This window comes from Lathamus discolor, chromosome 3, assembly GCF_037157495.1.
Source record: "Lathamus discolor isolate bLatDis1 chromosome 3, bLatDis1.hap1, whole genome shotgun sequence".
NCBI lineage: Eukaryota > Metazoa > Chordata > Aves > Psittaciformes > Psittacidae > Lathamus > Lathamus discolor.
In genome coordinates this window covers 83,114,952-83,131,267 of record NC_088886.1, presented here as the reverse complement: position 1 = coordinate 83,131,267, position 16,316 = coordinate 83,114,952, and the positions used below count along the sequence as shown (strand labels likewise).

Genomic DNA, 16,316 nt, shown 5'->3' with positions numbered 1-16,316 from the left:
GACTCCTTGCCTCTCCTTCACTATTTATTTATCCACTTAACGCTGTTCTCATGATTATGGAATTTGGGCTCCAAGCAACTCGAATAAACTGTCTATTTCATTGGCTCAAACTGTTCTCATTTATGTGGGTTGCCTGGTAACAGCTGTTATAACTGAAGTTACAACATTTTCAGTGAAAAAAGAATCCTGTGCTCCCAAACAGCCTGAACATGAATAAAACTGCAAACAATAGAGCTGGAATTTTCCATGCTTTGGGGCTCTTCCAAGCTGATCTCTTGCTGTCAGCTTGGAAAACTTCAAACAACACCAAGTCAGTATCTTTAAAGTCCTGTGGGGCAAGTGCAGAAAGCCCCACTTGCGGCCCTGCTGCCTTCACTCCAGTCCTTGCTGTGCTCACATGAATGCAAATCATTGCCTGAGCCCTGCAGCTGGCTGAAGGCTGCCAGAGCAGCTCGCTCTTGGCTGGAGGGTGTTCCTGACTTGCGAAATGGCAACAGAGGGTTTGTCGCTGTTAGTCTTTGCCAGTGGTTTCCACCCTGCAGGATTTAGTTTTGAAGCTAAAAGATGTTCCTAATTACAAGCATTGCAGGGGCAGCCTGAGAGCTGCAAGGCTGCGTGATTTTAGCTGTGCTGAGGAGAGGAGGCAGAGGGTGTTGGCAGTCAGGAATGTACCCCACTTGCTACAAGGAACGAAACCTTTGTGGCTGTGTGCTGCAGATCTGGATGGCACAGGCAGCCCTGCTTCCAACCTGGCCTGCCTGTGGCCTAGGGCCTGTCTCACACTTTACATTCATGGATTGGGAAATCAAAGTGAGGATAGTGATAAGAAGGTAATTCTGCTGCTGGAAGAAGCAGCTTTAATTGAGTAGCAGCAGGGCACTGCAAAGACAGCGGCAACTCTTGGTTGCACCCTTCTTTGTTGGCTCCTACCAGTCTCTGCCCACCAGCGGTCTTGGGATGACTTCCCTTGGAGCTATCATTAAATACCATTAAAACTTCTCCCCAAATTGCTCCTAGATTCTGCAGTACCTTGTAAAAGCCCTAAACCCCCTGCTAAGTGGGGAGACGTTCTGCACCTTGCTGAAAGCACCAAGACCATAGAATCATAGAATGGTTTGGGTTGGAAGGGACCTTCAAGGTCATCTAGTCCAACCCCCCTGCAATGAGTAGGGATATCGTCAACTAGATCAGGTTGCCCAGAACCACATCCAGCCTGGCCTTGACTGTCCCCAGGGATGGAGCATCCACGACATCTCTGCGTAACCTGTGCCGTGTTTTACCACCCTCATTGTAAAGAATTTCTTCCTCACGTCCAGCCAGAATCTCCCCTCTTTTAGTTTAAAACCATCACCCCTCATCCTGTCACAACAGGCCCTGCTGAAAAGTCTCCCTATTTCTCTCATAGGCCCTTTTTAACTACTGAAAGGCTGCAGTAAGGTCTCCCAGGCTCTTCTCCAGGCTTGAACAACCCTAACTCTCTCAGCCTCTCCCCATAGGAGCCATCCCTCTGGTCATTTTGGTGATGTGCCTCCAGACTACAGAGGAACCTTGTGGAAACAGACTTCCATGTGACCACAAAATTAACTTCAGTGCCAAAAGTGTAACAGCTGCAGGAAACTGTGTGGAAACAGATTAAAAACTGTTAACCTTATAATCAAAAATCCATATAAAGGACATCACAGAGAAAGAGCAAAAGATTTCATGGGCCAGTTACAGTAAAAATAAGAAATCTCATGCCTTGTTGCATTAATTGAAAAGCATCTGAAACCACCAATAACATTATTTCATCCTATTAATAATGATTATTCAGTGTTCATAGTTATTTAATGATGAATTCAAATACAAACAAAATTAGTATGACCAGATCATAATCTATTTTTAGAAATCTGAATGAGCTGTTGAAACAGCAAGCAAAAGAAATCAGCATGTGTTTGTTTGTTTGTTTGCTTTTTTCCTTATGGAATTAGTGGGTGTATTTCATTCCCAAAGCCTAGCAGAGGGCAAAAAAGAGCATTTGCCATCCATTTAATTCAAGTTCTGGAGGGGTGAGAAGCTGCTCTTAATGCCAATATGAAAACGTCCCCTCCGTGTTTGTAAATATGTGCACAGATAACAGCAAAGGATAATGCGTGCAGTATTTAACTGCTGAGGTTTTCAGGGTAAATTTCTCATCACAGGGAGAAATCACTGAGATTTTCAAGCCTCAAGGAAACCCTAATTTAGCTGCTTTGGGGCAGCGGCAGATACGCACTGGTGCTTCCCAAGCTTTGTCCATGGTAACTGGCTTTGAGGTTTCTGAAAACCAGGCTCCTCCCTGGTATGAAATTAAGGAAGAGAAGCTAAGGAGCATGATGTTAGTGGATAACACAACCCATATTTGCTTAAACTGTGAAGTCCCTTAATTACCGCTTAAATACAATAAAACTAACTTGTGTAAGATTCTACTTTTGATCCTTATTGATCTCTGCAATGTGCATTAACATGTTGGGGCAAAATAATTTCAGCTGAAAAATATTATGTATTATTAAAGAGTGTGTCTTATTTTAAATATCAATATTATGGCCTCCAGCATTGACTAGAACTGTAAAGGCTGGGTTTTTTCTGTTTTTTAGACAGACCTAGCACTCAGTAAATACTTAACATTGTCGAAGCAGATACAATGTTGGTTTATTTTCTGAAAATCCCTTTGGCTTTGCATGTAGCTGACGAGAACATTACTTGCACTTTACCCCCAAATTTCAGATTCCTCCTTCTCATTGTAATTAAATGACTGCAAAGGTAACATTTTGTTTCCCTCAAATGTAACATTTAATAGAACGGGAGGCAGGTTTGCTTTGTGGAGTACTGTTGTGCCCTTTCATTCTGTTTGTTTCCCTTTCTTCCCAAGTGTCTGGCTTTGGTCCCTTGCCTCCTCTGTGTGGCAGCATCTGAGCTGGTTGCCCCAGGCCTTGCAGAAGCTGACTTGGGTCAGGTTTGTCCCCAGCAGACAGTCAGCAGCATGGGAACCTCTGCAATGGAAGTTTTGGAAGAGTCCATGACAAACCCAATTCCCATTTGAAGCCAGTGACTTCAATAGGAAACAATTTTCTTCCCTAGCAAAGGAAAGATCAGCTTGTTATTGGAACAAGGGGGGAAGCTGCCTCTAGATTTATGTCTTGGATCTATTTATTTACAGCTGTGGGATTATGTAGGTATTATGTACATATATTATGTAGGTGTATTAGGTACTTGGTTGTCCTATGGGTGTGATAACTCAAGAAAGCTCTGAATGTGCAGCTACAGATAGATGTCAGACTATGGACTGGTGTCCCATAGGTCAGAAAAATGAACTATTTATTTAGGTCCCAAGAAGTGCTTATGTCCCTACCAGACATGGCTGAGGTTTATCTTCTTTTTCCACACTTACTAATCAGCAGAAATATAGTAGTGCTGTGCAGCCATCCGATTAGTGAAGGGTTAATTTCTTCTGTCCAGCTCAGAATCTTCAAAAGAGTATTCCTCCCTGCATGGTCTGTGTTCCAGGTTTAAATCAAGCCTGGGCATTGCACGTCTGATAAGCACAGTGTAACCCCTGGTGACGGGATACTATACGGTGTCCCTACATTCCTGGTATCTTCTATAAACCATGTAGCCATTCAGGGATGTGGCTGGCTTGGGTGGCCTCTTCAGCATTGCATGCACTAGCTGCCAGCTCATGCTGAAAGGCTTAGGAGATGGGGAGGTGGATGCAGCCAAGGAGAGGCTGAATGTAAACTGTTGAGCAGATGAGGGAGTTTGCCTTGCCTACTAGCTCCCTGTTCACACAGGGGGAGTTGGAGCTGGGTTCCCAGCAGGCACTAGTGGCAGGGAGAAGCTGCAGCAGTATGCGGCAGGCAGAGGAAACTCGGGGCACAGGGCCAGGCACTCCGAGAGGAGCTGGAAAATCTTTTCCTGTTTGCCGCACAGCTAAGCTTAGGAGGACTGAGTTTGTTGCTGCAGCCTGTGGAAAGCTGAGAAATACCCTAGGAGGAAGGGTGTGATAAAACGAGTGAGGGTTTTACACAAAGGCTGGCAAGGTGTGACCAGAAGGCATGTATTAATGACAGGGAAGTCGAATTCTCGTCTGTTCCACCTGCAAATTCCCACTGAAGTCAGTATGGTAAGGTCTAAATGACAGAAATATCTGAAAACCGCTTGCAGTTTAATTATTGTCAGAAGGCTCTAAGAAGAATTTGAGTGGCTGGGTTATTCAATCTGAATATTTATCACCAGAGTAAAATCCCATTAGAAGCAGATGAAACTACAAGAAGGTGATAGCTGGACTACAGAATAAAACTCTATTCGAAGACTGATGTAATGTATTTTTCCACTACAGGGCAGGAGTGAAACTTCAAGCTGTTGTTTAAAGAGAGAAGGAAACTCTGGCCCTCAAGGCTGCAATAGGAAAGATAGTTAAAAAAACCCATCATTAAAGAAAACTCCCTCTTGAAGACTTTGATGTCTATTGATGCAAGGTACAATTTGTTCTCCTACTGAAGACAGATCTGAAAGACTCTGCAATTACTAATAAATCACTTGCAATATTGAGCAATTACCAACAATGCAATCATAAAGCAGTGCAATAACTAAATAATTATATGCTTGTTAGGAGAATACGTTACTGGGCACCTTGGAAAGGAAGGGGAAGGAGGTGAGAATACAAAAGACAGGATATTGGATACCACACAAATAGTAACAAAATATGCTTTGCAGCCAGAATGCTAAGTAGTTGTACATGCTTAGGGGCAAATCCTAGCCCTAGAGAAAATAAGGGGAAGTTTTAACTATTGATAGGAAATGTTTTAATAGGAAGATTAATCTGTCATTCAAAGCACGGAATATGATAGCTGGAAAAGACCTCTTCTGCCTCCTGGCCATGTTCCATCCAAAACCAGTCCTGAGAGCACCAACTATCTCAGTAGCACTTGTTATATTACTCATCCTAATGATAATAGACTGCCACCTCAACTGGGGCCCCAGCTCTGAGGAGCTCAGAGGAGAGTACTTCACTGCAGAGTCAGAAAGGCATGTCCATGCTGGTTACCGTGACCCAGCTGGAGCCAGAGGAAGCAGTTTCCCACACTTCAGAGGCAGCTGAAATCTCTGTTGATGCATGGAGGCCACTCTTTCCATACCTGGCAGTGAAGGGATTGGGAGTGCTTGGTCTGGAGAAGTTCTGCACTGGTATGACGTAAAAAGGTGGGATAGGTAAAAAAATGGTGAATGGGAAGCGGAGGTTTCATCAGTGAAGCTGATTATGATGGTAGGGAGTGAGAACATTGCTGTTGTTCAGATTTCCTCTTCAATTAATTTGGGATTATTCCACAAACATCTGCAGAAAACATCTGCATGAATGACTTGCTTCTTGGAAGGAAAGGTGTGTATCAGTTGCCACAAATCAGACTGATAAGCAGTTGGCTTGGCTCACTGTTCAGCTGTTGCCTTGGGTGTGAAAGCTGGAATATAGTGGAAAAGAATGAAGATTCTGAAATACTGTTGGCAAATACTATGAAGTGCTGTAGAAGAAGAATGCACACTATGTGTGGTGTACACTAAAGAAAAATATCTGTCATTGAGGAGATCAAGAAATCATAGCTGTTGGATTTTGGATATATACAAGGATTAGGGACCATCTGGAAAAAGGATCATGCGAGGGAGCATCCGTGGTAAAACATTAAAGGAAAGGCGGGGTGCTTAGCATGCCTGACCCAGATAGCTTCGTAGGCATCGTCTGCATAAGCAGAGTGCAATTTACGGGGTGGTCTGGAGACTCTGATATTCCTGCAAAGCACAAAGCCATCTCTGGAACGTCAAGCAATCGTTTTTGATAGTGATGGCAAAGTACAAGGGGGAGGCAAATACAAGCAGATTGAGACTAGTAGGTGAGCCCAGACCCCTGCAGCCAAGGGTTTATGTTCCCTTCTTCCTCCTGAACAAAGGAGACGAGGGAGGGCTCTGCTCTAAGCATCATTCTGGCATCCATTTTAAGCAAATCCTTTGTGGTCAAGAGAGGGGAACAGCCACTTATACACCCTCCTCCTTCAGCTGCTGAAGGTAATGCAGCTGGGCAGCTACTCTTTCCACTGAGTCTTCTCCCCTCCTTGCTGTGTTGCTGGAGAGATTGATTTGTGATCTCAGGGACATAAATTTCCTCTCTCCTTGAGGTCCCCCCAGGCTGCTCTGGCCTGGGAGCCCACAGCTTTTCCATGTGTAGAGCAAATCCTTCAGCTTTGGGGAATAAATGGGTAAAAACTTTTAGCATCAGTAGCTTGTATTACTGGACAGTATAAAATAGCCTGGAAGGAAGAAAGGGAGAAGACAAAAGAAAGTAAACAAAAAACTGAGGATTGGTGAGAATATTTTTAAACCCCTGCACCTTCAGCTGTGATGCAAATGGTCTTTTCATGGGCTTTGTGCTAAAATAAACATTAAAAAATCACTTATATTAATTAAAATTATATATACTGGCCTGCTTACAGCAAAAACAGATGTTGCCATTAGCAGCAACGAACAACGGCTGCAAACAGAACATCTAATGAAACCCGAAGTAAAAGAAATCAGTGCTAAAAGCTAGAAGTAAACAGAATCTGGAAATGACATACTATTAAACAGAAACCAGTGATGGTCCTTGAAAACTTGCCTTTTCTCTCAGATAATCAAAGGCCATATTCTACCTTTAGGCAGAGCTTTGAGCAAGGAGAGATGAATAAATTGCATTGCCACAGGAGTAGCCTTAGGGTGGGAAGAACAGAGAGTCAGTTTAAGATCCCAGTTGTTCAGATCAGTAGGCAAATGTAGTGCTCTGCTGTGCAGCAGCTGCATACTGTCCTTGGGAGCCCTCCTGAGGAAGGGTGACAATGTCTGGCCTCATGTTTAGGAGAGCAAATCACCACTGCAAAGCTGACACGTGGCATGAGAGCATCCCACGGACATGGGATCTGGAATATTAATTTAACACACGATGCACTGTATCAGAACTAGTTTGACAGACCCCAGCATCTTAACCTGAATCTCCTTGGTTAGTGGTGTAGTAAAAGGGCAGGACTTTCATTTTCCTCTCAGGAGGAGGATTCCTCATGTATAACCGCTACAGATTTTTGTCCAAAATATCCCTCTGAGGTAAAAGTTAACTTTGACTGATCTTCAGGGTAGCCTATGTGCTTCTGCATAACCTCAGTTTACTATATTCCTTGTTTGTACATTGAGCTACCTGGACATGATGAGCATGATCATCATGGAGGGGTGGCTCAGACCAAATCCCAGGCGACATCGTACACAACCAAAATTATTCACGGAGTTTATAAAGAAACCTCCAGTTTGTACTTTAGCCTTACTATGGAGGAGAGCCTGAGGCTGGGTGGGCTGTCTACCATCTCGTTGCCTGATAATGTTCACTATCAGACAGCTCTTCCACAAAGTGCTGCATCTTTCTGCACTGTTGCAGAACAGAAGAGCACCTTGTTTCCTTCCTGGATGTCCTGGGGAAACATCCTGGCATCCTGGCACAGAGGTAGATCCTGGCCAAGGTTGACCACAGACAGAACAAGAATGAAACTCTGACAAAGTGATAAATGGGACCTTAGTGTTGGTCATGGACCAGAAAATCACCCTTCATACAGAATGAGGTTGAGACTGGAGTGAAGCAGACTTCAGTAGTCAAAGTGAAAACAACAAGTAAGAATTTTTGAGATATGTGAACAGAAATAAGAAAGAAATCTGGGGTTGTATCCACCAATGCTTTTAAGTTAGCTTCAAAAGGCTTTTCTTTCTCTCTCTTTCTGTAAGTCCTAGTGATTGTATCACTAAGGTGTTTATATAACTTCGTGGCAGGGGACCATTTTAAAGGTATCTTTAAACATGTAACTTTTATACGTAAATCTCCCCCGAGGCTCGACTTAGATTTTCCTTCCCGTCTGGATTTCTCTGAACATACCTTTGGTGGTTGTTTTGGGGATTTTTGAGGATATAATTTCTGCACCTGCCAAACTTTTAAGAACATTAATATCCTTTGGACCTATTGAGACAGAGCTGTCTCCTGCCCACACTGCAAACAGCGCTTGTTATCAACAGCTCTTATGCCTAATTAACTGTAAACAAATCATTATCCGATTGTGAGCAAAACATTCCTTCCCACACGGCAGGGAGGCGTTTGGCCCTCAGTGTTCAGCTCTTGTGCACTCAGCCTTTTCTTTCACACACATGCATACATTGACAGGTGTACCTGGTGTCAGTAGAACCTGGAAGGATGCATAGGCTACTAGTGCACGGGTTATTGCAGCCCGGCTACTGCTGACAGAACTCTACCAGCCCTCCCTTACCTTTCCAGCAGCAGAGAGAAGGGACACTTTCCTATCAGAAGGGGGAAGGAGAGGTGTGATTCCACCTAGACTAATTGGAACTGGATTTCTCCCAGCTGGTTCCACTCTTTTATTTCCATATTACAGGGGTATAGTACCGGCTATTCAAGACCACTCCGTTTTCAGATCCTTATAGAATACAGATATTAAAAAAACCCCAAAATTCTTTTGTTGAGATAGATCAATATAGTTATATGACCAGAAAGAAGATCCAAAGTGAACCAAGGATAGCGTCACGAATGGAAAATGAGAATCATCTTGCTTTACAAGTCTATCTCACAATTTTTTTATTTATTATTTCAACTTTAAATTAGGTTCCAATTAAACTTTTGCAAGAATTGGATTTTATATCGATTGCAAACAGAATTTTTTTAATACTGTATTTTTTTTAACGTTCTCCTGCAGTTCCCAAGAATGTTTGTTAGTTTGCTTTCCCTTTATTCACCAACATTGTACCACTGAGACTTGGCAGGGAAAGTGGTTTTATTGATTTTCATTATCCGTGCTGGGAGAAATGCAAAATATAAACAGCAGGAATTATGACCTTTTTTGCCATTAGTAATTGAAGGTTTTACTGGTAACAACAGTCGGTAAGTAGCAAACAAATACATTTTACTGTGTTAGCAGAGAAAAAGTTTGAAAAAACACAAATCAGATCTCCAGGGATTATGAGATTGATTTCAATTATAATGTCTTTTCTTTTTATCTGGTTCAACTTTATTCCCAAATCCATTCCAGCCTGAAGCCCAGGACAAAACATACCTGTACTAATAACTACTTCATGCAATTTTAGGACTTTTGGAATGAACCTGAACTCAGACTGTATTCCTTTTGCATGGTTTGTTAATGGTAGAAAAGAGGCTGAGCCAATAGTGCTTTAAAAGCATCTTCTTTGGCAGCCCTGGCTACTGATGGCAAATAGTTAAATGCCTAACAGGTGATAGTGTAGGAAAGAGGCACTGCTCAGAGCCAAAAATTAAAGGTCAAAACTTGTGTTGTCTTGTTAGCAGCAAAACTAAGAAAAATTGCTTTGTGTTTTCAGGCAGGTTGCTTAACCAGTCCATGTCTGCTGGCACAATACTTGTGAATCTTCACTGATATTTGCTGACTATTTTGGGATCATTAGATAAAGCCTCATAGGTATAAAAGCAAAGTGCTGATTATCCTTATTACAGCTTCCACTTATAACAAAGAAACTGTAAGAGCCACTCAATTTAGAACAAGATTAATTCAGAAGTCTTAAATTCCTCTGGCTGGTGCTGTGCTAGTGCATACCACTGTGAGAAAGGCCAGGAGGGAGGGCTGGGATGCCAGTAGGGCTGCATTACTGGTACAATATCTGTACAGGAGGAGACTCCCAGCAGTACCAGTATGACCTGGGTAAGGCACAGAAATGTGACCACATCGCTGTCCTCTGAAACAGTGCAGATGAGATGGAAGCCCTACACTTTTACTTGGAGGGCTGATCTATCACAAGTGATGATGATGGTGTAAAGTGAGCTTGTACCTGGTCAGCACCTTTTATTGTGGATGTAGCTTTCTGATTTGGTGCTCAGGAGCTTGGGAATGGAGCGGATGGTCCTGACAGCCATAGCCTGTGTGGAGAGGAGCCAGAGGGGAAAACAGTCAATTCAATCATAGTACAAAGAGATAAGAAAAGTGCAGTAGATTAGCTAAGGCAGTCATTTGGGCAAATGACTTATTGCAGTTGATGAAAGTGGAGGTCTCGTCCATTCCCCTTCCTGCTCCCAGCTGCAGGGCTCTGTCCTCGCCATCCAGCCCACTCTGGGGTGTGCCTGACCCTTCCCTGAGCCGCCTTAACTTGCTAACAAAGCAGAAAGCAATCCTTTTCCTTTTTTCAGTGTTCATTTTCTACCAGACTGATGAGCTGAAATGGCTCATGGAGATATCCAAGAAGCATCAGGTGGTAAAGGGCAATGGGAGGGCAGAATGACAACAGTAGTATCCTTCAGTGAAAATGAGCTGTTAAATCTGCTCATCCCCTCTCAGGAAACTGATACATGAATGTTATGAATATTATCTCATGGATATGAATATGTATTTGTGTCTGAAACTCTTTATAACTAGGCCGCCTGCAAAGTACTGTAAGCTGGTATAAACCAAAAAAGGCTGCTGTCTTGCTGTGCTATGCCCTCCCTTGGGACAGCACAGGCTTTAAACCCCATTACAGAACTGAGCTCTGATTTCTCCTGATTTTCTGGTTTTTGCAGAACAGATTTGGCTGAAGGCTAATCTGGCAAAAAAACTAATTTCCACAGTATCTCATTGCACAGGCCTACAACTGTGCATGCTGGCGCATGAAAGGGAATGGATAGGAACAAACAGCTGTGGCAGGGAGGGAGCAGAAGTCTTCCTCTGGGGGGCAAAGCCAGTTTATGCTGCTTACAGCATTAGTTGGATGATGATCTCCTTAAAATGAAATATGGTTTCGATTTCTGTAAAGGAACCAAGCAGGCAGCCCCTCTTCAATGCACAGCAGTATAGTAAAACCAATTCTCATTATTAGTCACTTTTAAAAGTTGTTGTATTTTACTCTAAGTTTAAAGTAGGCATACGGATAATAGTGATGACCCTATTCTTGGAAGTTTTGCATGCCTGACAAGGAGAGGTGTATGTGACTCTGCAGCTGCTTTGGGGGTTAGGATCCTTCAGGTCTCAAAGGTTCTTGGGGTATTTTTTTTTTTCCAGGGAAGTATTTTGTGGTCACCATTCATGATGAGCCTGTGCAGAAACAAATGCTGTAGGGATCTGATAAGCAAAACTTACCTTCAGCTCTCTTTCACCCCACTGACACAGGCTGTAAGTTTCTTAAGAAGTGTTTTATGGGGATTCCAGTTCAACTCTCTCGGTACTCCCGTACTTGGCTTGCTGTGCCAATATAAGAGCTTTCCTTGCTGCATTTTTAGCTACACTGGAAGAACTTGGTTTTGGAAAAAAGTGCTGTCCCCTTTGCACTCCCCACCCCAAGAAGACAAACATCATGGCCAGCTCTTTGATAAAGGAAAGGGTTTCTATTCAGACAGTTGTGTAGACTGAAGCCCCAGAGACAGTTACCAGTCAAACCCTGATATGTAGGTGTTAATTGTTACCAGCTGGCTTCAAAGGCTTTCAGACTGTTTCAGCATAAACAAACATGTAGTGCACCCAGAACACAGTAATGTCTTATTTGCAATACCATGCATAACTTTCAAACAAACACCATCAGAAGGTAAACACACCAGTGATGCCTGTGCAACCTTTCTTCCCACCCCCTTGTTGATGCGTGATAATGAAATACAATCTCAGCTTCTGTAAGATAAGCATGCACATTTAAAATTAACCTTTTCTTTCTGTAAGTCCTTACAGTGTAACCACTGACAATTTGAAACCTGCTGCTTATGCTTCGGGTATGGCGCTGGGGCCAAAATCACTTCAACTTTTTCCAGACGTATCAATTGGTCTAACACAAGACACCATCTCCATCAACAAGATCCACCGAGCTCCAGTTACAGTGAGCGTCACTTGTGCTTTCAGGACTTGAGAAAAAACTGATCATACCACATGTACTCCTGAATGTGCCAGACCTTGCCCACAAACAGAGAGAGGGGGAAAGGGAGGGAGAAACAGGGAGAGCGAAGCCTTTATGTTCACAGTCAATTATTAACCTACACCCCCCCTGCTCTCTGTAGGCAAAGCCATATAAGCACAGAGAGCCAGGCTTCCCACCAGCACATCAGCAGCTGAGACACAGGAGAGCCTTTGAACTCCTGCCTTCTGCTCCCACTGACTCAGCTCTGAGGCTGCTGCGTGGGATTGCTCCCCCTTGCCATTTCTCAAGAGCAAAGAAAGGCGTGAGGAGCTGTTGCCTCCCTGCCCCAGGTTCCCCTGCTGCTCCCTCCTCACAAACCCAGCTTAGGAGCTGCTAGGAGCTCTACCAAGTCTTTCCTTTTCCCCCTTCTTGGTTATTTTTCATATGAATCAATTCCATAGCCCAGCTGACCTGCCGGTCCCTCCGTCAGTAGGGAGGAATAATTATGTAGCATGATGAATGCTTTATGGTGGCGCTGACCCACAAGAAACCACTGAGCCCTTCCCTGCTGTTGGGAGCCAGCAGTGAGCTGGTTTGGGGCTGAGCCAGCATGGACCCAGCAGTGGGTCAGGATGGCCACATGGGCTGACTCCAGAGAACCTTTCTGCTGCCCTTAGCATATCCAGCACCGCCCTTTCTGCCCTGGAGGTGTTTCTGGCCTGCTATCTTACCCACTGTGCTTCCTGAAGAAACAGTATTCCTGTTCCTTTGCATTGCTGCTTTGCTCTGGGGGGGGGGGGGGGGGGGGGAAGACTTTTTTTGTTTTTTTCCTGGTTCAAAGCATATGGGATGCACATTTGTGCACTTGCACATGCAAGCACACGTACATACCCAGGGAAAGCAGATCTCGGTATGGTTTAATAGACTATTTCCCTGTGAGTTGCTCTGAAATGCTGTGGGCTGGTGGCAGACACGTCCAGATTTGAAAAGCCAAGGAGGAATTGTTCACCACTGCAGCAGTTTCACACTCTGCCTGTGCCTGCTCATGAGGAACCAGCAGAAACTTTCTGCTCATGGGATTTTATGTGGCATTACCCCACCTCATCCACAAAGTTCACTATTCACTTTAACTGCCAGCTTAGGCTGTTTTTGCCCATTCCACTGAAATTCTGGTGTTATCATTTGGTTGTGTTTTACACAGCTCAGGGGCTGGATGCCTTTTTGAATGCTAATGTTGGTGAGACATTTACTGCAGCAGTAGTGCCCTTGTACTGTATGATGTCATGCTGTGGTTTTGAGGTTTTTATGCAGCCTTTTCTTTGCTTTGTGGTGATTTTCAGTTGTACACATATCCATGTGTACATTGACCTGTAATCATTGTAATGGTGTTGGGCTGCCTCATGTATTTGCACTATGTTGCATGGAATCCGGTGGTAGGTAAGATGCAGGGGGCACTACTCGGTACTAGATGGTACAGAAAGATGTACTCTGCAGAGTATCAGGTGTTTGGAGAGTGCTGCAGAGCCCTCGGCCCATTGTGCAGGTTGTGTGGCTTTGCCACACCACGTGTTGAAGGGTATGAGCTGTTGCTATTTTGGGCTTATGAATTTCTGTGCGTTGCTGTATGCTACAGGGTAGATGTGGTGCTTGCCCGCACATTGCTGTGTGGTATAGGAAGGCATGTATGAGGTCTTGTGTTGCTGCCTCGGTAGGTCAGGGGTGGGCAGCACACAGCTGTGCTGTGGCCCCGGTCATCGCACCGCGGTGCAGGTTACCGTGCATTACTTCTCTCTAGCTGTGTTTGCGCGACCAAGGGCGTGCTCTGTGCCCCGTACTGTGAAGGCCGTGCAGCGAGCGAGGGCTGCGCAGTGCTAACAGCGGCGCAACCCGGTGCTGTGCAGGCAGGCAGGGCTGTAGGTTACTTGAGGCGTCATTCCCCCGCAGCGCTGCGCGTTACAGCGCGATGCCCCTGGAGAAGGCCGTTAAAGGTTACCACGAGCAAGGGCAGGGCAGAGCGCCCTCGCAGGTGCCCAGCGGCGGGCACCTGTCCCCGGGATGCACCGGGAGGGCGCGGAGCTGCCCGGCGTCGCTCGGCGCGGGCTCCGCGGAGCAGCGGCTCCTTTCAGCGCGGTGCCGCTCCGCTCCGCTCCGCTCGGCACGACCCGCTCGGCACTGCCGGGCCCCGCGCCCCCGGCCGCTCCCCCCGCCGCTCGGGGCCGCCCCGCCCGCTCCGTCCCGCGCCTCCCCGGAGAGAGCCGGGCGGGGAGGGGCGGGCACAGTGGCCCGCGCGGCGGAAGGAGGCCGCGGCCTCGCTCCCGGCGCTGCCCGCGCGCGGTGAGGCGCAGGCTCCGCGCGCACCTGCCGGCCCGCCCCCGCCGCGCCCCGCCGCGGGGCCGGGGACAGGCACCTGCCGGCGCCGCCGGGCCAGCCGCACCTGCGCCGCCAGACATCCCCCCCACTGAGCTCCGGCCCGGCCCGGCCCGGCAGCGCCGCGGCGGAGGGCGCCGTTTCTGCGCGGGCAGGGCATGGCGGTCCGCTGAGATGAAAGTGACCGTGTGCTTCGGGAGGACGGGCATCGTGGTGCCCTGCAAGGACGGGCAGCTCCGCGTGCGGGACCTCACCCAGCAGGCCCTGCAGCGCTACCGCAAGGCCCAGGAGAAGGTGAGGGCGCGGGGCCGGCCTGCGCCGTGGGGGGCGGTGGGTAACGGTCTGCGCGACGGGGGGGGCCCGGGGGAAGGCCCGGGGCCGGTGCGAGGGGCGGCTGGGGGATCGCTTACCGGACGGCGGGAGGGCTGGGTTGGAGGGGGGTCCGGCGGAGGCAAAGGCCGGGCTGGTGGGCCCCGCGGCCCCACGGGAGGTGGCCCTGGTGGCGCCTGTTTCGCGTGGGCCCGTGCTGTGGAGTCCCCCGCCACATAGTTGGTGTGAGCAGCTGATGCTGGCGGGCCGGAGTGCGTTAACCGCTCGGTTAACAAGCTAGCACGGCTGATTTTCTGAGGTTTCTTATGTTGTTGCTGTGCGTGTTGACTAAAAACTATACACACACAAGCATAACTTATTTTTATGAAAGCTTGTGTTTTCTGGCACTAGCTGTTCAGTGTGGTGCTATCTGCATGGGTAGTGACTTCCTTTATATGAAAGGAACTTGAGTTTTTCTTAGGTTGTACCTAATTGAGCATAAAAATACTTTTTTCTGTTTCCTCCAAGAGGCAGGTGCTGCAGGCTAATGGGATAATGTTTAATATTGATGAAAGGCCTAATGGTGCAAACACTGCTTTGTGAAAAGATGCGAGTTACAATCTCTGAATTAAGGGCTTGTAGGATTGTTCATCCTCATAAAACATCTGAATAAAAAGTACAGCCACTGGCTTATGAGACCTCTTTTGTGGCCTGTGCTTATTTCTCCTGTGCTCCATCAGTTCTGTGACATCCTGAGTACAAAACTGGAAGTAAAATTCTAGTTCTTGTAGGTTTGTTTTGCTGGAAACTTGCTACTGGTATGTGAAATACATCATGAACAGCTGAGACTGCTCTGTGGTAGAGGTTATCACGGTCACTGATAGTCTTTCTGAGCAAGTGGCCTTCTTCAACCTACCTTAAGAGTCATAGACCTTTACAAATATTTTGTGTGAAAAGTCTTTTTTCTAGTGCATATTGTGTGTGTGTAACAACAGCAAAATACAGCATTCTTGGTGTTGTTACAGCCAATAGTCTGTGAGATCTTCCTCATCAAAGTGTGGTTCAGAGGACTAAAACAGGTATGAGGTCTCTTCAAGAGTGGGGCTTGTCAGAAACAGAGTTAACTCTCAGCTTGACTTGAACTTCGACATTTTAAATTTGATTTCAGCTTTGATTTGTGGTTGTGATGATGTTGGAATTAGGGTCATGATGATGGCTGAAAGGTGGCCTACTTTGTATGAATATGTCAAATGCCATTCCTTCTTTCCTTTTTTTTTTTTTGGGGGGGGGGGGGGGGATTCCTTTAGAAAAGAGAAGGGTGTCTACATTTCTAGGTAGGGCCCTGACTGTTCTGTAAGACTCAGTAAGCAATTTATAGGAGAGCAGTTTTGGCTTGAGAAAGGTTCAGGTAAATGCCAGACTTTTATTGTACTGCGGTCCAATAGGTCTTCATGATTTTATACCTGATTTGCTGTTTGGGTAGTATTTGAAGAAAATCGGTTTTAGGCTAAGCATTTATCTTCTGTGCCCCCCTCATTGTCAGGTCAGAATCATCCAGCCTTCCCTATAGGACAGCCAGAGGTCAGAGTTCACATTTCTGACCATGGTGTATTTCCTGCCTTTGTAAACAAACCTTTTCTCTGGCTATTTCCTCACAGAAGTCTTGTATTCCTGGCTCTGCGTTGTAGATGGGCAAAGTGGATATGGGCCAGTTTGTTCAAGATCTGCTTTTCACA

General features: G+C 46.0%; 1 protein-coding gene and 1 long non-coding RNA gene across 5 annotated transcripts in view; one reads left to right on the top strand and one right to left on the bottom strand.

Moving 5' to 3' along the window:
• Positions 1–4,999: 4,999 nt before the first annotated feature.
• On the bottom strand, positions 5,000–14,813 carry LOC136009828 (uncharacterized). Its single transcript, XR_010610672.1, has 3 exons — positions 14,682–14,813; positions 9,883–9,970; positions 5,000–5,474 (listed from the first exon to the last, which is right to left on the bottom strand). It is a non-coding gene; the product is annotated as an uncharacterized LOC136009828 (long non-coding RNA).
• PARD3B (par-3 family cell polarity regulator beta) overlaps positions 14,286–16,316 on the top strand; it is a 414,980-nt gene continuing 412,949 nt past the window's right edge. For all 4 annotated transcript variants that reach the window (XM_065670133.1, XM_065670134.1, XM_065670132.1 and 1 more), the window contains exon 1: positions 14,286–14,565. In XM_065670133.1, coding sequence (XP_065526205.1) covers positions 14,446–14,565 — 120 coding nt within the window. In that variant the 5' untranslated portion in view covers positions 14,286–14,445. The remainder of the gene's footprint in view (positions 14,566–16,316) is intronic.